Below are 24,055 nucleotides of genomic sequence, written 5' to 3' on the forward strand. Positions count from 1 at the left end.
TGCCATTCCTTTTGATTTGTGCTTGTTGCTATTTGCATTTCATCTCTTCATGCTGGCTGTGCTGTTTCATCTGAACTATTGATTTGCAGATGCCATATTGGCTTCCTAGCCTCCGCTGGATGCATTGCTTCATTTTGCTTCTGTCACTTGTACCGGCTTGCTTTCATCATCATTTTCCTATTACCCTCATTTTTTTGATCAGACACTTGTTTAGGCCTATCCTTGTTTTGGGATCCCCGACCACACTAGGTGGTCGCAGGCAGTGGTGTGTCTGAGGTGTGAATGGTGACCAAGTGTGGCATTTTGGCAGGTTACATTGGTGCTTTTTTAATATGTTTAATTATGATATTAATACATTTTTGTAAATTTTCACCTATTTTTGGATTTCGTTATTTGTGACATATGCCCCCCGACCCCCCCTTTTTCCTTACATTTACGTTAGGACACCTATGTTTACCTGGGTACTTCTGCGCAGTATAGGTGACTAAGCATAAGAATGCATTCTTCTGTGAACTAAGACCCCGGCTTTTAACTTAGCTGTAGGGATAACAGTTGTGCCTGGATCAGTGAATCTGTGAATGCATTTGTTTGTACATTTGCATGTGAGAGTGCGAAGGGTTAATAGATTTTCTTTGTTTTTTTGAGTCACAGCACCGGCGCCCCCTCCCTGCAGGATGCAGGCACAGCGGCCAATCAGGATCCTGCGCCTGGCACCTGCTGCAGTCTTCCTAGCACAGGCTGTGTGGCGGAACACGGAACAGCTGGAGTAATCCCGGCAGCAGATCTCCCAACCCCATTCCTGCAATCGCTGGCTGAGATGGTTCTTATGGCCAATCACAAAATGCAATTTTACCGTCAGATTAACAGGTTGATCGATAATTTCCGGCATGCCTGATTTGCTCCTCCTCAGGAACAGGATCGATTTTTGTGCAGTACTGATCTGAAAATCGATCCTGTTTTCGATCAGGAGCAGAGCGAACCTGCCAGAAATAATCAATGCACTCGTCATTCTGGTGGGAAAGTTGCACCGTGTGTATCTGGCATTATCTATGTAGAAATGAATTGGTAAGCTGACTCTAATTTTCACCCATTACCAGCTTCAATAGAGTTATCTCGTTTGAGATAAGTGCACTGCGTTTGACTGCAGTCGGCAGAACACGTGCTGTAAATTCTTGGAATGCTTTGATGTCTCTCTGCAAGCAGAAAATATAGAAACTGAAATCAGAAGTCCTCTGTTATTGTCTCACATGGCTCCCTAGTGACAAGAGGCCATAAATACACATTACAGCAGTACTAATTAGAAGCTGGAAAATTTAACAAATAAATAAAAATTCTAAAATAAATTGGCCTGGAACACTTGCAAACCTTTTATACATACCTGGGGCTTCCTCAGGTAGCTGGGAGGGTTCTGCTCCTGCGCATGTCATTGACTATCTCAACCAGTCTCCTGTCAGCGACTGCTCTGATTGCTCTAATCTGCTTTCCTGCCCTAGCAACAGGAACGTGAGAATCTGATTGGTTCTTATTTTGTAGTTAGACACTTCACGTCTCATGTGATTTAGCAATGCCGTGGTTTGCCCCACTGACTCTTGGAAGATGTGATTCCAGTAAACAGCCTGATTTAAAGGGTTACTCCTCCTGCAGCTGGTATGTCAGTTTTGAGTGGATTCTGGGTTGTTTTCCATTCCCTTTAAAGAAAAAAGTGGCAGGTGGGAGAGGGATAGCTGATGCCACACCTCCTTTCTGCCTCATAGCTTGGGGAAGGAGTGAGCAGGCAGTAGTAAATGCTGAGGAGCTATGAATATGGTCCAGGTACTTCTTGTTTATTTTGGAAAAACAGCAACTTTTATTCCTATATGAAGGAAAGGGAAGACCCTCACATTTTTTTTTTCTCAGAACTAATGCAAAAAGGACATTTTACCTGATGACAGGTGCCGCTATTTCAGAAAAACATTTCTTTGTTACAGCCCCATACAAAGTGTGTCTTTTTCCTGCTTTCATTTAAGCAAACACAGGGTTAACATCATGTGTTTACAAATTAGCTGATCTGCCGTGGCAGGGCTGGTGCACACCAAGAGCGATTCTGAGCATTTTTTTAAAATGCTTCCTGGGGGAGGAGCGGGGGGGGGGGGGGGGTCGGACCGCTTGGCTAATGTTAGTCAATGGGCTGGTGCACACCAGAGTGGCTCGTTTTTCCCCTAAACGCAAACTCGGGGGCTGCAGCATTTTTTAGATTTCTGAGGCGATTCTGCCTCAATATTTAGTATGGGGAAGTGGAAAACAGCTCTTAAAAATGCTACATCAGAGCGGTTTTCCAGGTGTTTTTGTTACATTAGCTGTTCAGTAACAGCTTCACTGTAACAACATTTGTAATCTGCTACACAAAAATGCTCCAAAAACCACTAGGCATGTTTACAAAATTACTCTAAACATGCCTAGAATCGCTCTGAAAAACGGCTTCAAAAACTTCATTTGCGGATCCGCTAGCGGTTTTTGGTGTACGCCAGCCCAGAGAGGAGATTCCTGAGCTGACACAGCTGAGAGATCAGATTACAGTGGTGATTAGTCACAGATGAGGGGGAATTAGACAGGCTAAACTCTCTAAATACATACAGGGTGCATTTCTCTATGTTTTCCGTCTGTCCTGTGACAAAGTTCAGGTCCACTTTAAGCAGCTGAATAGCTTTCCTGTATCCCAGAATCCTCTGCTGCTCCATGGTGCAGCTGCCTCCACCTGTATAGTCTGCCTGCTGGGAAAAGCTGCGTGGATTCCATGGTTAATGCGATCCTTGTGTTCCCAGTGGCGACATCTGTGTGCAGAGACAGCTGCTGGCCAGGGTACCCCTTCCTGTGAGTGTCCACGTCAGCCGAACGGATCACTGTCCCGTCACTTCTCTGTACTGAGTCTGACTAGTTGGGACTGTGTTTTTATTCCTATCAGTGTTATAGTCCCATTAACCAAAACATTACACCCTGCGTTACATTGTGTTCGTCCCCCTTGTGCTGCCAGGATAGTTCCGACCCATTCAGGCCTCTGAGGGTAATTCATGGTATTTGGCACCATTTGTCAGATCTCTTAAAGTGACACTGAAGCAAAAATAAACTTATGATATAATGAATTATATGTGTAGTATGGATAATGAATAGAATATTAAAAGCAAAGAAAAGAGTCACATTTGTATTTCAGTTGTATAATTTTGTTTTATAACATTGCATCATTCTGTCATATTTGCATTTTAGAAACCACACACTGTATTTTAAAAACAGAGCAGAGCTAATGGTCCTTTGAACTTTCCTGCAGTAAAACCTTATCTCAAGCTGTCTCTCACTGTTTCTTGGCTACTTAAAGGACAACTGAAGTGTGAGGGATATGGAGGCTGCCATATTTATTTCCTTTTAAGCCATTCCAGTTGCCTGGCAGTCCTGCTGATCCTCTGTCTCTAAAGGTGGCCATACACTGGTCGATTTGCCATCAGATCGACCAACAGATAGATCCCTCTCTGATCGAATCTGATCAGAGAGGGATCGTATTGCTGCCTTTACTGCAAACAGATTGTGAACCGATTTCAGCATGAAACCGATCACAATCTGTGGTGGTGGTGGTGCTGCCGCTGCCCCCGCCCGCATACATTACCTGCTCCGCCGGCGCGACTCCCCCGGTCTCCGCTGTCTCTCTTCTCCGCTCTGGGTCCGGCAGGCTTCACTTCTTCCTGTCTGGGGGAAGTTTAAACAGTAGAGCGCCCTCTACTGTTTAAACTTCCTGCCGGGCCAGGAAGAAGTGAAGCCTGCAGGACTCGGAGCCCAGAGCGGAGAAGAAGACAGCGGAGACCTGGGGAGTCGCGCCGGCGGAGCAGGTAATGTATTGCAGCTGTATTGCGTCGGGCACTCGAACGCCGCTATCGACCCGCCTGCGATTGAGAATAACCTTCCGCACGGACGGATCGACGGGAACGATTGATTTCAGATGGAAATCGATCGTTCTGTCAGTGTTTGAGCAACGATTTCACAGCAGATTTGATCACAGTGATCGAATCTGCTGTATATCGGCGGCAGAATCGTTAGGTGTATGGGCCCCTTAATACTTTTACCTTTAGCCCCTGAACAAGCATGCAGCAGATCAGGTGTTACTGACATTATTGTCAGATCTGACTGGATTAGCTGCATGCTTGTTACATGTGGCGGGCCACCAGGTGGCAGCATTAGCACAATTAGTGAGGTGAGGCGACACACATTATAGAGGGGCGGCCCAGCAGGCGGTGCTATAATGACTTCTGGGGGGGGCCACATGTTAAATGGGGTAGCCCAGCAAACGGTGGCGTTTTCTAGTGGTGGGATGATGCACATTACAGGGGCAGCCCAGTAAACGGCATCACTAGGACGATTTCTGGGGGTAGGATGATGCACATTAGAGGGTGGCCCAGCAGGCGGCGGTGCTAGGGCAATTGCTGGGAGTGGGACGACCCACATTACTGGGGGGGGGGGAGAGGGGGCAGCAGGCGGCGGCACTAGAATGATTTCTGGGAGTGGGGCGACCCACATTACTGGGGAGGGGGTGGCCCAGCAGGTGGCGGCACACTAGGATGATTTCTGGGAGTGGGATGACCCGGGAGGGGGGGGGGGAGGAGAGAGGGAGCAGCAGGCGACGGCACTAGGATGATTTCTGGTAGATTTCATGATTAAATCTATTGGAAATCTGCTGAAGTGTGTGGGAAGGCATCAGATCCTTCTCTGATCAGATTGGATCAGAGAGGGATCTATCTGAGGGTCGATCTGGTGGCAAGATCGAGAGGTGCATCGGCACCTTTAGCATCAGTTATATGAAGTTTAGGTGTAGGTTGGCTGTAGGAATAATCCCGGAAGTGACGTTGCTGCACCGGTGCTGCGCGGTCTCCATCGTCCGGGATGTCAGTGAGAGTAGTGAGTGTACCGGGATGAGGCATCGCGTGAAGCTGCAGCCATCCTGGGAAATGCAGATAATGTAACCTCATTCACAGGATGATATTATCAGGGTTATTGGGCTCAGCTGACAGCTTGTGATCAGGAGATGAGAACGCCAATGCCTGCCCCAGATCTCACACAAAGGCCTCATTGTGAGACGCCCGCCGCAGCCATCGCTTCACCGGCCCTGCACTATCGCCAGACGTAACCTCCCCTCCGGCAACCAAGGCTGGCAAGGCTCCTCCAACCACAACCAGCAGCCAGACACAAAACCAAAAGGAGTTAAATCACTGTAGGGGACAGTTAAAGGACAACTGTATTTAAAGCGGTTTCAAGATGAAACACTAACTATAACAAGTAACTTGTCTAAATATCTTATCTAAAGTTTAGATAGTTTACACAGCAAATCTAGCTGCAAACAGCTTTAATATAATATGATTATTTCTTCCTGTGATACAATGACAGCAGCCATGTTGTTTGCAAACATTACACAGAGGCAGGCTTATCTGCATCTTGAGCAAAAAAACCTAATCCCCCCTCCTCCCCTCTGCCTCTGAAATCTCTGGCTAGTAATACCTCCCCCTCCTCCTGCCCAGACTGAGCTCCCATGAGCCCTTGCTACTGTCTGAAAGTGCCTTGGCTCTCTGAAAACCTGTGGGCGTGGCTTGTTTAGTTTATAGGGAATTAGAGTATTAAAACAAAAAAGTATTTGGCTTGAGGAATGCCATATAAACAATAGGAAAGAAACACAATTATGCAATGAGTAAAAGTTCATCTCGGATCCACTTTAAACAATACCAGTTGCCTGCCAGCCCTGATGGTCTATTTGACTGCAGTAGTGTCTGAATCACACCAGAAACAAGCATGTAGCTAATCTTGTCAGTTCTGACGACAATGTCAGAAGCATCTGATCTGCTGCATGCTTGTTCAGGGGCTATGGCTAAACGTATTAGAGGCAGAGGGTCAGCAGGGCTGCCAGGCAACTGGTATTGCTTAAAAGGAAATAAATGTGGCAGCCTCCATATCCCTCTAGTTACAGTTGTCCTTTAAGCAATAGCCAAGTGCATTACTCCCCTCCTTACCCCGCCCACCAGAAGTCACTCTATCATGTGCTGCACTGTTGTCCCGCCTCCTGTCGCCATAGCAACAGTACATATAGCTTGGCTATAGCCAAGTGACGAGTCTGTATAGCGCTCCCGCACAGACTATGACATTAAGAAGTCAGGTCTCCATTCCTGCAAATGTGTGCCACCCTGCCACAGGGCAGATTTATCAATACAAGTGCAAGGAAAATTGGGGAACGTCTGATGGGAAATGGAGCAGCAGCTCAGAGTGACTAACTGAGAATCCTTAAAGTGGACCTGAACTCAGAACTTCCTCTCTGCTCTAAAAGCAGCAGCATAATAACCTTTAAACAAAAACATTTCTTTGTTACAGCTGATACAAATCCTGCAATAAATCTGCAGTGTGTCTACTTCCTGCTTTCATGGAAGCAGAGATATTGTTAACATCCTGTGCTTTCAGATCTGCTTATCTACCATCTCAGCCATGGCAGTCATGTGACACAGGGGAGAGATCAAATTACAATTGTGATTAGTCACAAATGAGGGGAGAATTAAACAGGCTAAACTCCCTAAATACATAGGGGTGCATTTCTCTGTTTTCCTTCTGTCCTGTGCGAGAGTTCAGGTCCACTTTAATTTGGGTCTCTGCTGGAATTTTGTGATGACACAGCTTATGTATGTGCTCAGCCTACAAAGATGGCGGTCTCCGCACTAGCGGGGCACCTGGCTCACCACGCGTACTTGCCAGCATTGGGAAAGAATTTCCATAGAATTCAGAGGCTGAGTGGGTGTATCAGACTGAGTGCTGGGGGCGGAACCTTTTATTACGCACTGTGCACATTACACACATTGTAAAACGCATGCCAATCTCTGATGCAAACGTGGATTCATTGAAGGAACTGGAATAGTGACACACAATATAGATTAGTCATTCTTTCCATGCCATGTGCTTAAAGCAAAGCTATATTCTGCCTGTATTCCCTCTATTCTGCCTATACTCCCTCTATTCTGCCTGTATTCCCTCTATTCTGCCTGTATCCCCTCTGCTCTGCCTATACTCCCTGTATTCTTCCTATATCCCCTCTATTCTGCTTATACTCCCTGTATTCTGCCTGTATTCCCTCTATTCTGCCTATACTCCCTGTATTCTGCCTGCATTCCCTCTATTCTGCCTGTATTCCCTCTATTCTGCCAGTATTCCCTCTATTCTGCCTGTATTCCCTCTATTCTGCCTGTATTCCCTCTATTCTGCCTATACTCCCTGTATTCTGCCTGCATTCCCTCTATTCTGCCTGTATTCCCTCTATTCTGCCAGTATTCCCTCTATTTTGCCTGTATTCCCTCTATTCTGCCTGTATTCCCTCTATTCTGCCTATACTCCCTGTATTCTGCCTGTATTCCCTCTATTCTGCCTGTATTCCCTCTATTCTGCCTGCATTCCCTCTATTCTGCCTGCATTCCCTCTACCCTGTCTATACTCCCTCTGTTCTGCCTCTACTGCCTCTGTTCTGCCTGTATTCCCTCTGTTCTGCCTATACTCCCTCTATTCTGCCCGCATTCCCTCTATTCTGCCTGCATTCCCTCTATTCTGCCTGTATTCCCTCTATTCTGCCTGTATCCCCTCTATTCTGCCTGTATTCCCTCTATTCTGCCTATATTCCCTCTATTCTGCCTGTATTCCCTCTATTCTGCCTATATTCCCTCTATTCTGCCTGTATCCCCTCTGTTCTACCTGTATCCCCTCTGTTCTGCCTGTATTCCCTCTGTTCTGCCTGTATCCCCTCTATTCTGCCTGTATTCCTTCTATTCTGCCTGTATCCCCTCTGTTCTGCCTGTATCCCCTCTGTTCTGCCTGTATTCCCTCTATTCTGCCTGCATTCCCTCTATTCTGCCTGCATTCCCTCTATTCTGCCTGCATTCCCTCTATTCTGCCTGCATTCCCTCTATTCTGCCTTTATTCCCTCTATTCTGCCTGTATCCCCTCTGTTCTGCCTGTATCCCCTCTGTTCTGCCTGCATTCCTTCTATTCTGCCTGCATTCCTTCTATTCTGCCTGCATTCCTTCTATTCTGCCTGCATTCCCTCTATTCTGCCTGTATTCCCTCTATTCTGCCTATATTCCCTCTATTCTGCCTGTATTCCCCCTATTCTGCCTATACACCATCTATTCTGCCCGCATTCCTTCTATTCTGCCTGCATTCCTTCTATTCTGCCTGTATTCCCTCTACCCTGTCTATACTCCCTCTGTTCTGCCTCTACTGCCTCTGTTCTGCCTGTACTCCCTGTATTCTGCCTGTATTCCCTCTGTTCTGCCTGTATTCCCTCTGTTCTGCCTGTATTCCCTCTGTTCTGCCTGTATTCCCTCTGTTCTGCCTGTATTCCCTCTGTTCTGCCTGTACTGCCTCTGTTCTGCCTGTATTCCCTCTGTTCTGCCTGTATTTCCTCTTCTGCCTATACACCATCTATTCTGCCTGCATTCCTTCTATTCTGCCTGTATTCCCTCTACTCTGTCTATACTCCCTCTGTTCTGCCTGTACTGCCTCTGTTCTGCCTGTATTCCCTCTGTTCTGCCTGTATTCCCTCTGTTCTGCCTGTATTCCCTCTGTTCTGCCTGTATTCCCTCTGTTCTGCCTGTATTCCCTCTGTTCTGCCTGTATTCCCTCTGTACTGCTTGTATTCCCTGTGCTGCCTGTATTCCCTCTATGCTGCCTATATTCCCTCTATTCTGCCTGCATTCCCTCTATTCTGCCTGTACTGCCTCTGTTCTGCCTGTATTCTCTCTGTTCAGCCTGTATTGCCTCTATTCTGCCAGTATTCCCTCTATTCTGCCTGTATTCTCTCTATTCTGCCTGTATTCCCTCTATTCTGCCTGTATTCCCTCTATTCTACCTGTATTCCCTCTGTTCTGCCTGTATTCCCTCTGTTCTGCCTGTATTCCTTCTATTCTGCCTGCATTCCCTCTATTCTGCCTGTATTCCCTCTATTCTGCCTGTATTCCCTCTATTCTGCCTGTATTCCCTCTGTTCTACCTGTATTCCCTCTGTTCTGCCTGTATTCCCTCTGTTCTGCCTGTATTCCCTCTATTCTGCCTGTATTCTCTCTATTCTGCCTGTATTCCCTCTATTCTGCCTGTATTCCCTCTATTCTGCCTGTATTCCCTCTGTTCTACCTGTATTCCCTCTGTTCTGCCTGTATTCCCTCTGTTCTGCCTGTATTCCCTCTATTCTGCCTGTATTCTCTCTATTCTGCCTGTATTCCCTCTATTCTGCCTGTATTCCCTCTATTCTGCCTGTATTCCCTCTATTCTGCCTGTATTCTCTCTATTCTGCCTGTATTCTCTCTATTCTGCCTGTATTCCCATGCGCTGTCCTCGCAGTTGTCGGTGGTGTGTGCTGCATATGACAGGTCCTCTTTGCCTCAGTACAGTGAAGTTTAGGCCTGAGCGCTGTTAGTGGCTGGCAGGGAGTGGTTTCCGTTCTCGATATATACACAGAGAGGAAGCCGTTTCCTAGAGCAGATTAACCCCCGCACTGCCGCTCCCTTCCTCTATCTCAGGATTTACTTTTCAGTTCTTGGTAAATTGCTGGTTGAACGTTTGCATTTCTCGTGTATTTGCATAACGCCTGATTTACATAGAATTGAGTTTTAAACATTCCCACGCACGGATGCTGACTGCTACAAATAACTCGAGTGCAATTTCAGCAACTATTCCCAGTGTTTGGTTAAAGGACAACTGAAGTGAGAGATATGGAGGCTGCCATTATTTTTTTTAACCTTTTAAGCAATACCAGTTCCCTGGCTGTCCTGCTGATCCTCTGCCTCTAATACTTTCAGCCGTAGACCAGGAACAAGCATGCAGCAGATCAGGGGTTTCTGACATTATTGTCAGATCTGACAAGATTAGCTGCATGCTTGTTTCTGGTGAAGCAGACACTACCAATTAGACCAGCAGACCTGCCAGGGAACTGGTATTGTTTAATAGGAAATAAATATGGCAGCCTCCGTATTCTCATGTCAATTGTCCTCTAAGGCCCATACGCACGCAAGATAAAAGTTGGCTGATGCAGCTGATAATGACCACCTCTACGATAACGCAGCGTGTGTACAGCAGCCCCCTGACCACTCAGCCAGCAATCTGACAGGTGGATCCAGTCGGCTAAGCTATAGCTGATAGCTTTTTTTTCTCGTCCTGCCTGCCGCGTGATGTCACATCTTCCCCGTTCCGTCGGCCCTCAATCTAACCGTATGGCAACATTGTGTCTGTACAGCTGCAGCCCAGCGATGTTGCCTAAGGGACCGGCCCCCGATCTCTGTTGGGGGACATCCATTTAGCCTGTGCATGCATGGGTGGAGCTACACCAGGGCACTGGCCCCCACTGGGAGTCCCTGTGCCCCACCCCCGCCACACACACACACACACACACTCAGTAACATACAGTTAAAGACCACTATTGCAAAAATTGTAAAATACATGTAAACGCCTACAAATAGGAAGTACGTTTCTTCCAGAGTAAAATGAGCCACAAACTACTTTTCTCCTATGTTGCAGTAGGTGGTAGAAATCTGACAGAATCGACAGGTTTTGGACTATTCCATCTTATTGAGGGGCATTCTCAGGGTTTTGTTTATTTTCAAAAGCACTTAGGGCTCTTTCACATTAGGGCAGACTTTGTGCGTTTGCGTTAACCAAGGTAAGATGAAAGTCCATAGACTTTCATTATACCTTTCACACTCGACGCTGCGTTTCGATGCGTTGCGGTTCCGACGCACCCGGGCGCAGTTTTTCCTCCAACGCACCCGCGAGCCGGCGTTTTCCGTCGGGTTTAATTACCAGCTACCGCCGCTGATTGCGTCGCACCGCAGATACCCGACGACACGCCGCAGGCAGACAACGCGTGCAGGAGAACGACTCCTGTTCGCGTTGTCTGATGTGAAAGAGCCCTTAGTGAATGGCAGTTGCTCCGTCCAACTGCCATAAAATTGTGTAGCGTGCAGGGAAGCTGGCCAGCATCATTGTATAAATCTTTTTTAACCCTCCTGGCGGTCTATTAGAAACCGCCAGGGGGCAGCGCAGCACTATTTTTTAAATTTTTTATTTTTATTTTTTAAATCATGTAGCGAGCCTAGGGCTCGCTACATGATAGCCGCTGTACAGCGGCATCCCCCCGCCCGCTTCGATCGCCTCCGGCGATCTTTGGTCAGGAAATCCCGTTCAAAGAACGGGATTTCCTGAAGGACTTCCCCCATCATCATTGCGACGGGGCGGGATGACGTCACCAACGTCATGACATCTAAGGGAGTCCCGATCCACCCCTCAGCGCTGCCTGGCACTGATTGGCCAGGCAGCGCATGGGGTCTGGGGGAGAGGGCGGCGCGGCAATCGGCGGCGAATCACTGAGGAGCGGCGGCGATCGGAATGCACACGCAGCTAGCAAAGTGCTAGCTGCGTGTTGCAAAAAAAAAGTATGCAAATCGGCCCAGCAGGGCCTGAGAAATCCTCCTGCGCGGCATAGCCCCAGCTCAGCTCGGGCTTACCGCCAGGAAGGTTAAGGGAATGTCTTTATAAAGAATAAAAGCCTTGATGAGAATCCCCCATGAAGAGGTGGACTAGTCCAAAACCTGTTGGTTCTGTCAGATTTCTACTAACTACTGTAAGTGACAGCAACATAGGAGAAAAGTAATTTATGGCTCATTTTACATACTTCTTATCTAAATATGTTTACACATATTTTTAATTTTACAATTTTTTGCAATAGTGGTCCTTTAACTGTTTCCAGGCTCCAGCAGCATACAGTGAACTAGATAGGGTCTGTAAAAAAACCTCCTGCGTTTCTCTCCCTCCTGCCTCTTCCCCCTCCCCTTGCTTGTAGAAACGTCGCAGGCTGGGGGCTGGAATGATTTGTCTGTGAACTGTCCACACAGGAAGCAGCTTGCTAGCAAGTAAGGTTTAAAGCTTGCCAGAAAAAATAGCCAATTACATGTGTAGGTAGCTTTTCTTCAATAACCGCTCCATCATTTGGTTCCTATCATTGCTGAACTAGTTGGCCTTAAATTTTGAATTTAGGCAAAAAAAATATTTAAAGCTCTCCATACAAACATTGATTATGATCACCCAAATGGCACACCAGCCAGTCATCCTGCCCCCTTTGTGTCCCACCAAAAATTTGAAGCTGGATCCACCACTTACTGGCCTTCAAATTGGGTGTTTACCGTATTTTTCAGGCTATAAGACGCTCCTGACCATAAGACGCACCCAGGTTTAGAGGACAAAAACCAGAGGAAAAATATACTAAACCTGGTGCATCCATGGTGAAGGGGCATCTTGTGGATTATGCCCCCTTGTACCTCATACCCCCTTGTACCTCTTGTCTCCCTGTGTCCTCCTCTATGCCCTTTTGTGTCCCCCTTGTGTCTTCCTCTGCACGGGCACAGTACAGGGAGTCCCTGACATTACGGTGGGTTGGAGGTATTCACAAGTCAGGAACTCCCTGCATTTGGACTATAAGACGCAGTGACTTTTTTACTCCACTTTTGGGGGAGAGATAGTGAGTCTTATAGTCCAAGAAATACAGTATTTCTTTCTAAAAGGGATTATTCAGTAATAATATTTTAGAGGCCCATTCATCTTACACTCTATATGTTATTTGTTGCGGGTGAAAAGGTAACGAACACTGCGCTAATATTTTGTGGTTTGCCTTTTTATCACATAAATTGAATTTATGAATAAACACCATTAGGAAAGCCTTCCTCCAAACTTTTCACAATGAGTTGCTGCATTTGTTGTCTGTTACTTTTGCCATAATCTGCTGTGAATCTAGTGTGTCCAATTAATGACATTTGGATTGATTTTTGGACAACTTCTACATTAAAAAGTTGAACTGGTACATTGGAAAATCCCCATTAAGCGGTCAGTGGACTGATGGTGATATAGCATTATACCCCATAGAAGGTAACACATCGTTAGCGCTTCAATCAATTCTCGGTTATACCTCTGCTAAAATCAAATTGAGTTGAAGTGGATAGGGCGATACACAAATTACTACAACCTGACCAATTACTCATGATTTCCGGCGATCCATGAATGTCTATAACTTGGTCACTGTTTAGGACCTAAAACGCTGTCTCCGTTCAGTCCACAGATTCTTAATGGGATTCAAGTCTGTTATTATTATTTAGTATTTATATATCGCCAACATCTTCTGCAGCACTGTACAGAGTACATAGTCATGTCACTGGACTGTCCCCAGAGGAACTCGCAATCCAATCCTACCATAGTCATAGTCTATAATATTAATATTATGTATTTACAGTGTTCTCCCCAGAAATGTTTTCACGCTGGGTGGCATGAAAAAGTAGCTGGGTGGGGCGTGACTGGGTAATGCAGGGCAGGTGCAACTCTGCTTACAGTATAGGAGGAGGATGAAGAGGCAAGCCACTGACAGCCAGGTGTTTACCAAAATTAGCTGGGTGGAGCACCCGGCTAAAAGAGCCTGCGGAGAACACTGTATTTATATAGCACTGACATCTTCTGCAGCACTGTACAGAGCACATAGTCATGTTATTAACTGTTCCTCAGAGAAGCTCACAATCTAATCCCTACCCTAGTCATGTCCATAAAAGTCTAGGGTCAATCAGTCCCTTTCCAGCAAACACCCGCACAGCATACTACTGCCACCGCCACACTTCACAGTTGAGATGGTGCTCTTTGATTTGTAGGCCTCACCCTTCTTCTACCATACGTAGTGATGACTATAGCTTCTGCTTTCTGAAGAACCTTGAGTGAGATTGAATTGAGTAAAATGTAGCAGTGTTTTTATCTCATAATGATATCTATTAATAGGACCCTTTTTTCCTTCCTGTTAATATGTCGCATATAGTTTGGTCAGCAACCGTAAACTGAGTGTAATGTATGACAGACATTAGGGTAGGATGATGGGTAAATACAACATGGAAGTTGCAGTGTGAAGTGAAGTGTGGAGAGACATGATTTGTTGAGTTGGGAAGTAATAAATATACATATAAGGAAACTGACACTTCAGACTGTAGAGGGGTCATATACATTGACTTATTCCTCCTCCACGCACAGTGGTGTGAGGACAGAGCTCTGTCATGTATCGCTGCTTATTAATTCACTTTGAGCGGCCATATTGTACGGAGGCTGCCATGTTGCTTTACGGAAATGTAATTCTGAAGGCACCCTTAAAGAGACACTGAAGTCTCTTTTTTTTACCTGATTTTTTTCTTAAGTCGTCTTCAGTATTAAATTCTAAGCGGATTTGCCGCATTCCCGCGGCAGAACAAGTGATGTATAGCAAAGAAATCGACCTGCAAAGTTCTACGACTTTGCAGGTCGTAGATTTTGCTTCCTGGTAGAGGCAGAGCTGTGTGCAGTAGCTCTGCCTCTTCTCCAGTCAATCTCCGCCTTCTCACCGCCCCTCTCAGTGAAAGAAGACTGAGAGGGGCGGGGAGAGGTGGAGATTGACGGGAGTAGAGGCAGAGCTGCTGCGTACAGCTCTGCCTGTACCCGAAAGAAAGATCTGCGAGCCCAGGAACTTTGCTGGGCTATTTCTTTGCTATAAATCACTCGTTCTGCCGCGGGAATGCGGAAATCCGCTTAGAATGTAATGTTAAAGAGGACTTACGAAGAAAATAAGGTTAAAAAAAAGACTTTAGTGTCTCTTTTTAAAGGGATACTGTAGGGGGGTCGGGGGAAAATGAGCTGAAGTTACCCAGGGCTTTTAATGGTCCCCCGCAGACATCCTGTGCCTGTGCAGCCACTCCCCAATGCTCCGGCCCCGCCTCTGGTTCACTTCTGGAATTTCAGACTTTAAAGTCTGAAAACCACTGCACCTGCGTTGCCGTGTCCTCGATCCCACTGATGGCACCAGAAGCATACTGCGCAGGCCCATGATGGTCTGTGCCTGCGCCGTGTGCTCCTGGTGCCATCAGCGGGAGTGAGGACACGGGCGTGCAGGCGCAGTGGTTTTCAGACTTTAAAGTCTGAAATTCCAGAAGTGAAACGGAGGCGGGGCCAGAGCATCGGTGAGTGGCTGCGCGGGCACAGGATGTCTGCGGGGGACCATAGAAAGCCCTGGGTAACTTCAACTCATTTCTCCTCCCCCCCCCCCCCCCCCTACAGTTTCCCTTTAAGTATCCCCACGTTTTTTTTTACATTTATTTAAACATTTACAAAGCAGGTTGAATGTTTACTGTCTCTAATTAGTGGCAGACTATTAAGTGTCCCAAAGATAAAAGGTCAATAGTCCATGTATTTTATCTCTCCCTGCCCTCAGTTGTATTCTGCCAGGAAAACGTTTATGGCTGTAATTTGCTTATCAGCAAGGTTTACTATATTCCTGACAAGACAGAAGCTGTCCCTTCCTTGCCTAGCAATTAACTTTTAGGCAGCAAAATAAAGCAAGTAAAACAGCCTGGTTCGTTATATGTTTTGTACTGTACACGTTTATCTCATTAGGTCACATGTCACCTCGGGTATTCCCACCATTTGCAGTTTAATATGCTGGTAGAATGTCTGCAGCATTTGGCTTGCTTTGTATAAGTGCTGTAATTGTCTTCCACTGGGCCGGGGGTCAGACGTATCTCCCTATGGGGTTGTGCAAAATGGCCACAAAAAGTTATTGTGGGAAAAACTTTCCGGACCAAATTGCTTCTATGTGTTTTATGGCAGTAATCTTCCCTGCAGGACTCTGTTATGTTCTACGCCACGCTTAATCAATCCCTGAACATTGGACAGCTGGAGATTATTTGGTAGGGAACAGTGTGAGGTCAGAGATATTGGTGCTTTGCATACCTCCCAACTTTTTAAGATGAGAAAGAGGGACACTTAAGGCACGCCCCATCACACCCCTAGTCACGCATACCATAAAGATTTCATAAGAAAAATGTGATGTTTTATAACTCAAACCACACTGGTCCTTTCTATCCTGGTTCATTTCCCTTCATATTAACATTTGAAAATTAAAAATATATCAATTTAAAGGATGGGAATAAAGTTTAGAGTCTATATGGCCTCAATTCACTAAACTTATCTCCTGTCTTTAATAACTCTTCTAGAGTTGTTACCATGGTGATAAGGCATGTAGTATTCAGGAAACATTTTACCTCAGGCAAGCCTAAAGTTAACTCTTCTGTCTTTAAATTAACTCTCCAATCCTTAAAATAACTCCAGAGTTAAAGACAGGCTGTTAACTGCGTGTGAAAATAACTACAGAGGAGGTAAATTAACTACAGAGGAGGTAAATTAACTACAGGAGAGGTAACTTAAGGAATGAAGAGATAAGGTAACTCTCTCACTATGTGGAGGTAAGTTTTCTCTTGCCTTATTATCTCCAGCATGATCTTAGTGAATTGAGGCCAATCCCACATTTTTCAGTAGAGAAATATATATATATTTACATAGAAAGAGGGACAAAGTCTTGAAAGAGGGACAAATGAGGAGGAAAGAGGGACTGGGTTCCCAAAGAGGGACTGTCCCTCCAAAAGAGGGACAGTTGGGAGCTATGGATTTGTATTTGAGAAAGCCATTGGCCTCAATTCACTAAGATCATGCTAGAGATAATAAGGCAAGAGAAAACTTACCTCCACACGTGAGAGAGTTATCTTACCTCTTCATTCCTTAAGTTACCTCTCCTGTAGTTAATTTACCTCCTCTGTAGTTAATTTACCTCCTCTGTAGTTAATTTACCTCCTCTGTAGTTATTTTCACATGCAGCTAATTAACAGCCTGTCTTTAACTCTGGAGTTATTTTAAGGATTGGAGAGTTAATTTAAAGACAGAAAAGTTAACTTTAGGCTTGCCTGAGGTAAAATGTTTCCTGAATACTACATGCCTCATCACCATGGTAACAACTCTAGAAGAGTTATTAAAGACAGGAGATAAGTTTAGTGAATTGAGGCCATAGAGAAGCAGGGTGTGGACATGGGGCAGTGACAGCCATGTTACACCAATCATTTTGTGAACAATCTCTGCATAACATGAGACTAATGCTATTGATTTTGTTATAGACTATATATGATGACATTAAATAGTGTGTACAGTAGGTTGTGTATTGCGCTTATTGAACCTGTAATGTAGCTGAATGGTTTTCCTTTCTCTTCCCAGCATGCAATGTGACAATACACAACCGCTGCAAGGACTCTCTACCTAGCTGCACCAAGGTCAAACAGAAGGTAAGTGCTGACCTTTTTACTCTGATATATGCACATAAAGAAATTGACCACAGCTGCTTTGTAGGTCGGAATAAAGTGGGGAGGTGTCAGAACCTCAGAAAGTTATTTTTATTGATGTCAGTGTTCCTACTGCAGAGTTTTGTTTCTCTGGTCAGATTTGTCAGGGAGTGGGGTGTGTAAAATGGCAGCCATGCATCTGGCGATGATGGGCAGATTCGAGCAAGAGGCAAATCGCTCTCTGATGGAATCTGATTAGAGCGAGATCTGATGGCTGCCCACACACCGCAGGCCAATTCCTGATCGATTTCAGCATAACATTTCTCCTGAGTCGGCCGAGCATGCCGCCTTGCCGCTGTTCCCCTAATGTATAAATGTGTATGTATTACCTGTCCTGTGTCGTGGTGCCTGTCGTATTCCAAATCCACCTCTCTTTCCTACACATGGCGGGCGGCGTGACGCAAGTATGATGTCACACGTGCACCGGCGTGCTATGCGTCAGCAGCGTGTATAGAAAGTGATAGCGGCAGATTTGGAAGAGGACGAGCAATGCGGCACAGGACAGGTAATGTATAACTGCACATACATACACATTTATATATGCCTTGGAACAGCGCCGGGAGTATCGCCGTCCGCCCCGATACCACACACCATTACTGCCGCGCACCTGACCGACCACGATGGTCCGACATCTTGCAGTACCTCCGATCGATACATGCGGCCATCTTCGGCCCGAAATTGTCGATCAGGCATGCTCTTGGTGGCACCGATTTTCATTCGATAATAATCGGAATTGGATGGTCGATGGGCCACCAAGTCACCTGATGTATGTCCACCATCAGATGGCAATAAATAGTTCCAAGGCTTTTTTTTGTGTGAAAGGGGCTGAAACTTTATTGCCATCTGTGTCCTCTTTGCTCGATTCTATCATTTAGAGGGAACCAGAGGCGAAGCACCCTTGTGTATTTTACCATATATATCAGTGGGAACATTAGAGAAAACACTTACTCTGCTCTCTGTTTCAGCCTCACTGCTAAAAGTGTCTGTTATCTAGCTGAGATAAGAATCCCGGACTGAGCATTGATTCTGGCTTTGCAGGGAATAATTATAGCTGAGTCATTATAGCAGAGCCACAAGGGGACAGGCTTGGGCTTGAAAAGACACCAGAGAAGACAGACTCAGCTATAATCATTCCATAGTAAAGCTAGACTGAATGCTCAGTCGGGGATTCTTATCAGAGGTGATAACAGTCAGATTAAACAGAACAATGAAACAGAGAGCAGATTAGGGGCTTGATTCACAAAGCGGTGCTAACCTAGCCTAAAAGCTTTGGGCGTGCTAACTAGGGTGCGAAGTAGTTAGCACGCACAAAGCTTTAAGAAATCACGCACAAAGTTATGCGTGCAAAACTTTACGCGCGTAAACCTTTATGCACGCAAATTAGCGCGCGAAAAGCTCTATTAGGCGTGCTAAGGGGCTTTTCACAGGCATGCTAACAGTTAGCACCGCTTTGTGAATCAAGCCCTAGGTGTTTACTGTCATGTTCCCACTGATTTATAAGGTAAAATACATGAGGGTGCTTCATCTCTGGTTCTCTTTAAGGAAACCTGAACTGAGAGGGATAAGGAGACTGCCATATTTGTTCGATTTTAAACAATACCAGTTGCCTGGCTATCCTGCTGATCTCTTTGGCTTCAGTAGTGTCTGAAGCACACATGCAGCTAATCCAGTCACGCTACAGTCAGAGCACCAGATCTGCTGCATGCTTGTTCAGGGTCTGTGGCTAAAAGTATAAGAGGCAGAGGATCAGCAGGGGTGCCAGGCAATGTGCATTGTTAAAAGCAAATATGGCAACCTCCACATATCTTTCATTTTAAGGTCATCTCCTGAGAAATGGGGAAAATCTCTTTACCAGGAACAAAGACAGCAGTAACAACCTGGAGAGGCTTGTTTAATTTTTCGAAACTGTTGATGTTGAATGACTTGGGTGCCTGACACTGGAGTATGGGAAGTGAAGGTGACTGACTGGTATTGGGGGAGGAGGGAGCTAGGAGTTACAGCAGTGGTAACTTATATCTAACTCCCCCTATAGGCGAATACTGACATCTCTCGCTTTTAAGCCTGTCATACGCTAGTATGCCAGAGAGTGTGTAATATTACACATTGCAGTCTTAGAGCAGGTGCAGAGACGGGCTACTAAATTGATACGTAGGATGGAAGGTCTCACTTACCAAGAAAGGTTAGATAAACTGGGTTTATTTAGTCTAGAGAAAAGACACCTTAGAGGGGATCTAATTAACATGTATAAATACATCAGAGGGCAATATAATAGCTTGGCGGATGAGCTTTTTGTCCCTAGGCCTTCTCAAAGGACATGATCTGCGCATGGAGGAAAAACGTTTTAGCCATTTATTTAGGAAAGGGTTCTTTACAGTAAGAGTGATTAACATGTGGAATGCATTGCCACTTGCCACAGGAAGTCGTTATGGCAAATTCTATATCTGCATTTAAAGGAGGCTTAGATGCTTTCCTTGCGTTGAAAGACATCCATGGCTACAATTACTAGGTAATGCCTAACGATGTTGATCCAGGGATTTTATCTGATTGCCATCTGGAGTCGGGAAGGAATTTTTCCCTTTTGGGGCTAATTGGACCATGCCTTGTAAGGGTTTTTCGCCTTCCTCTGGATCAGCAGGGATATGTGAGGGAGCAGGCTGGAGTTGTACTTTGTTCTCTGGTTGAACTCGATGGACGTATGTCTTTTTTCAACTCAAATGACTATGTAACGTAGTTTACTAAAACAATAATCATAAATTTACTTTTTTCTTCCTACAGCAACAAAAAGCCGCTTTCATAAAGAACAGCTCCGCCCTACAGAATGTGTCCTTACGAAATAAATGTACGTATCTCATTCGTATTGCTACTACATGGGGAAAAAGTAAAAGTATTAGAGGCAGAGGATCAGCAGGGCTGCCAGGCAACTGGCATTGCTTTAAAGAAACCGCATAAGGCAGCCTCCGTATCCCTCTGTTTAGTTGTCCTTTAAGGGGCCAGAGCAGCATGGTTCGTAGTCCGTAATTGGTTAATAACGTTTATGTTTAAAAATTCTTTGTGTCCTTGAAACCAAGCAATGAATTGTATATCTGGTGCTTTACTGCCCCCTTGAGGACAATGCTGCACCTGCAGGCAGGAGCACTCCGCACAAACCATCAGAGTTCAGTTCATAGTTTCTCAACACTATTGTAGCATGTTTGCAGAGTACCCCCTAATATGTACACAATAATCTCAAGCACCCCGCCACAACTAATAAATATAGTAAGTACCCCCAGGGACACATGATGAGAACGCAGGATGTTGGGAACTTGATGCAGAAATAAACCCAACATTTTGTGATATTTATATTGAAAGATGAACTGTAGTCAAAATAACGTAATGAATTTAAAAAAAAACAAAAAAACCTATTTGCATTTTAAAACTTATCACAAAGTGCGCCATATTTAGTCCTGTCAGGAGCAGCTCTGCAGAATGTTTGTTTACTGAGAGTTCTAAAGCCAGTAGAAAAGATCTCTGTTCTCCCAGAATGCTTTAGGAGTAGAACTCTACATAGCGAAACCGCTTGGGCTAAGCATCACTGGGAGGGGTGTAGTCACATACCAATCTACAACAATATATAGCTATAGGAAGAGTTTTTTGATGCTGAAACCAGAAACATTCCCATAAAAGTGAGTGTCCTGAGTAATTTACTACAGGGCCTCTTTAGGTCTGCAGTCATGGCATTTTCCAGCTGTTACGTATAGGAACTGAAGTGCTGGTGGAAATGCTTTGTATGTAGATATTTCCTCCACTGGTTGTGGACTACAAGTAGGGTTGCCACCTCATATCCCTTTAAATACCAGCACATATGAATTATACATGCCTTGTGCCTAGTTAGATGCAGTTTAGTGTGAGTAACCCCAGAACCTGTATAACTCCGATGTGATGAGGTGGCAACCCTGACTTCAAGTCCCAGCTTGTCCATGTGCCGTCAGCATGGCCTGAGACTTGTAGTTCTGCAGCATATAGAGGAGGACAGGTTATATGGATACTGTGTGACTGATTCTCTTTGTGTTTCTGTCATTTGCAGCCACTACACTCCGGGAGCGACCCAACTCGGCAATATACCCGTCTGACAGCCTCCGACACTCCTTACTGGGATCCCGACGCGGGCGGCCATCTTTATCCCTCTCCAAGAGTGTCTCCACCACCAACATAGCAGGGTGAGCGCTGCAGACTTCATCTCCCAGCAGGCCTGGAGGACCCCCAATAAGGCTGTCTATTGTACTGCCTGAGGAGGACCCCTAATAAGGCTGTCTATTGTACTGCCTGAGGAGGACCCCAATAAGGCTGTCTATTCTACTGTCTGAGGAGGACCCCAATAAGGCTGTCTATTGTACTGCCTGAGGAGGACCCCAGTAAGGCTGTCTATTGTACTGCCTGAGGAGGACCCCAATAAGCCTGTCTATTCTACTGTCTGAGCTCGGTGTTATTGAGCAGGCTTTTCCATTAGGCAGCGCGATCGAAGCCAAAATCGCGTTTCCTTCAATTTCCAATCACCACAATGAAAAATTGTGCAGGCTGGCAATTGCGTTTTGGGGAAAATCGAATTTTACTGCTGCAAAATGAGGACCGCAATTGGAAAAACGTCCATAACCTGCTTTTTGAAACGGATCGCAGCAAGTGGAAAAGAACCCTAACTGCATTTTGTAGCTGTCTGTAAGGGCTGGAACCCACTAGGAATCGCTGTACACAGCGCTGGCGCGAATTAAAAGCGCTGCAGCTTCCAATTAGCATTTTATTTTTGTATTTAAATACATTTTATTATACTTACCAGGTGTCCGGATGTCTGGCTTCTGTCCGTAGCCCCTCCCTCTGATGGAAGAGGTCGTACGTGCTTCTTTTGGACCAATCAGAGAAGCGCCTGTGACCTCTTCTGCTGAGGGGCGGGGCTACGGGTGGAAGCCAGACATCGGAACACTCGGTAAGTATAATTAACTTTATTTAAAATTCCAAACGTTCACCCCCTAAATCAGCATTGATCGCAAAAGGGCTCAAAATGCTGTATTTGGCATTAGTGGGCTCCCCAACATTTAAATATATTGGCAAAGCAATTTTGGGAATCGGCGATCCAAAAACGCTGCCAAAAATCGACCTAGTGTGTCCCTGTCCTACCTGTCCGTAGTAATGGTTAATGAGATGCAAATAATTCTGAGTTGAGAAAGAATTATGCACTTTTTTATGCAAATGTAGACCACTTGAAAATGGGCCAATCCAATGAAATCAAGGCGGCGCTTTGTTGTCAACCTGCAGTAGTTGGCTCAATAGAAATTTGCAAAATTCTGTATCAGCTCAATTAGGGAAGTGTTTGGTTTGCTATTCATGTAATCGGTACAACAAGTTTTCATCTTATGCGATCACTCCATTAGATTTGAGGGATTGAAAGTGATTGGAAGGTCATTATCGATTGCTTGCATGAACCGGACAATTAGGGCTCTTTCTCCCTTCAGATACGATCGCAGAATCCAACATTCTGATTGACAACATTTTCTGTTTCAATCGACCATAGAAATGGTCTTCAGATCGGCGGTGGGATGACGATTTGTGTTTTCTGTGCAGGAACCTGAATGATGAGAGTCCGCTGGGCATTCGCAGGATCCTGTCTCAGTCCACCGACTCTCTGAACATGAGGAACCGGACGCTATCGGTGGAGTCTCTTATTGATGAAGGTGAGAGTGTAGAATCCTGGGAAGATGATTTCATAATACGGTATAGGTAATCTTTATTTATCAGCCACTTCGATTGGTGGAGACAATGAGATGATTAATGACATGCAAATATGTTTAAGTTTGCGCAAATGTATGCAAATATATGCAGTTTGAAAAACTTCATATATTTGAATAAAAATTGCATACATTTGCATAAATTCAGAAATATTTGCGTCTCATTGATCATACCTAGTGGAGACCAAGGATGTCGAGTTAGATGCTAATACAGTAATTACAAGTTAATGCTAGTTTTATGCAGCTTGGAATTGGACCAATTAAAGGTATTTGCATAAAAATTGCTTCAACTTTGATTTATTAGCATCTCTGTGACCATCTCTAGAATAGAAGGCAGTCTTCTCAGAGCTCTGTCTGTACTCTGCTCTGAACAGCATGCTGAGGATAGTGATCTATAAAGCTCTAGCCTTTCCCACAGAGCCTGTGATTAACTTTTTCAGCCTGGTTGCTGCAGGTCACTTAAGCAGATTTTCAAGATGGAATATGTAACTGTTTCAAACAAAACAAAAAAATCATTGTGTTGATAATTAAAAACAGGGTTTTTTTTTTTTTTTTTTTTACCATTCACAAGTTAAAGCGGACCCGTCCTCTTACACAGCACACAATGAAAACTCTTTATTCCACATATAGTTGCTGAAGAAATTCACTTCTTTGTGTTCTGTGTTTGCTAAGCCAGACAAATCTATCTAATTTGTTCTTATCAGCAGCTGTGAGTAGACTGCAGGAGAATTCTGCCAAGGCAGCTCTCCATATAATAAACACTGATGCGTAACCCTTCCAGTGCCTTCTGAAACCAAGTAAAACTTTAGTATTTTTTAGGTTTTCTTTTTTTATAAATTGTAATGAAAAAAAATCCCGGTACCTATCCGTTAGCCGGGCGCATCCGGCAGGTGGCGCTGTTGTATCGAATTTCAATGCGCTGGGTTGTATCTAATTCCATTCATACTTAGTTAATGTAGTACTGCAGGTGGCGCTAATTACATTGATACGTTGATAACAACGTTGATACAGTGTTAATGGCAAGGAATACATTGTATTTGAAGTGGCCGGC

The 24,055-nt window shown here is 45.1% G+C and overlaps 1 protein-coding gene across 9 annotated transcripts in view; it reads left to right on the plus strand.

Moving 5' to 3' along the window:
- Window positions 1-24,055, plus strand: part of ARHGEF2 (Rho/Rac guanine nucleotide exchange factor 2) — a 352,466-nt gene that overhangs the window by 289,776 nt on the left and 38,635 nt on the right. For all 9 annotated transcript variants that reach the window (XM_068252215.1, XM_068252218.1, XM_068252216.1 and 6 more), the window contains 4 exons: window positions 17,124-17,191; window positions 20,024-20,087; window positions 21,312-21,444; window positions 22,841-22,950. In XM_068252215.1, coding sequence (XP_068108316.1) covers window positions 17,124-17,191; window positions 20,024-20,087; window positions 21,312-21,444; window positions 22,841-22,950 — 375 coding nt within the window. The remainder of the gene's footprint in view (window positions 1-17,123; window positions 17,192-20,023; window positions 20,088-21,311; window positions 21,445-22,840; window positions 22,951-24,055) is intronic.

This window comes from Hyperolius riggenbachi, chromosome 9 (genome assembly GCF_040937935.1).
Source record: "Hyperolius riggenbachi isolate aHypRig1 chromosome 9, aHypRig1.pri, whole genome shotgun sequence".
NCBI lineage: Eukaryota > Metazoa > Chordata > Amphibia > Anura > Hyperoliidae > Hyperolius > Hyperolius riggenbachi.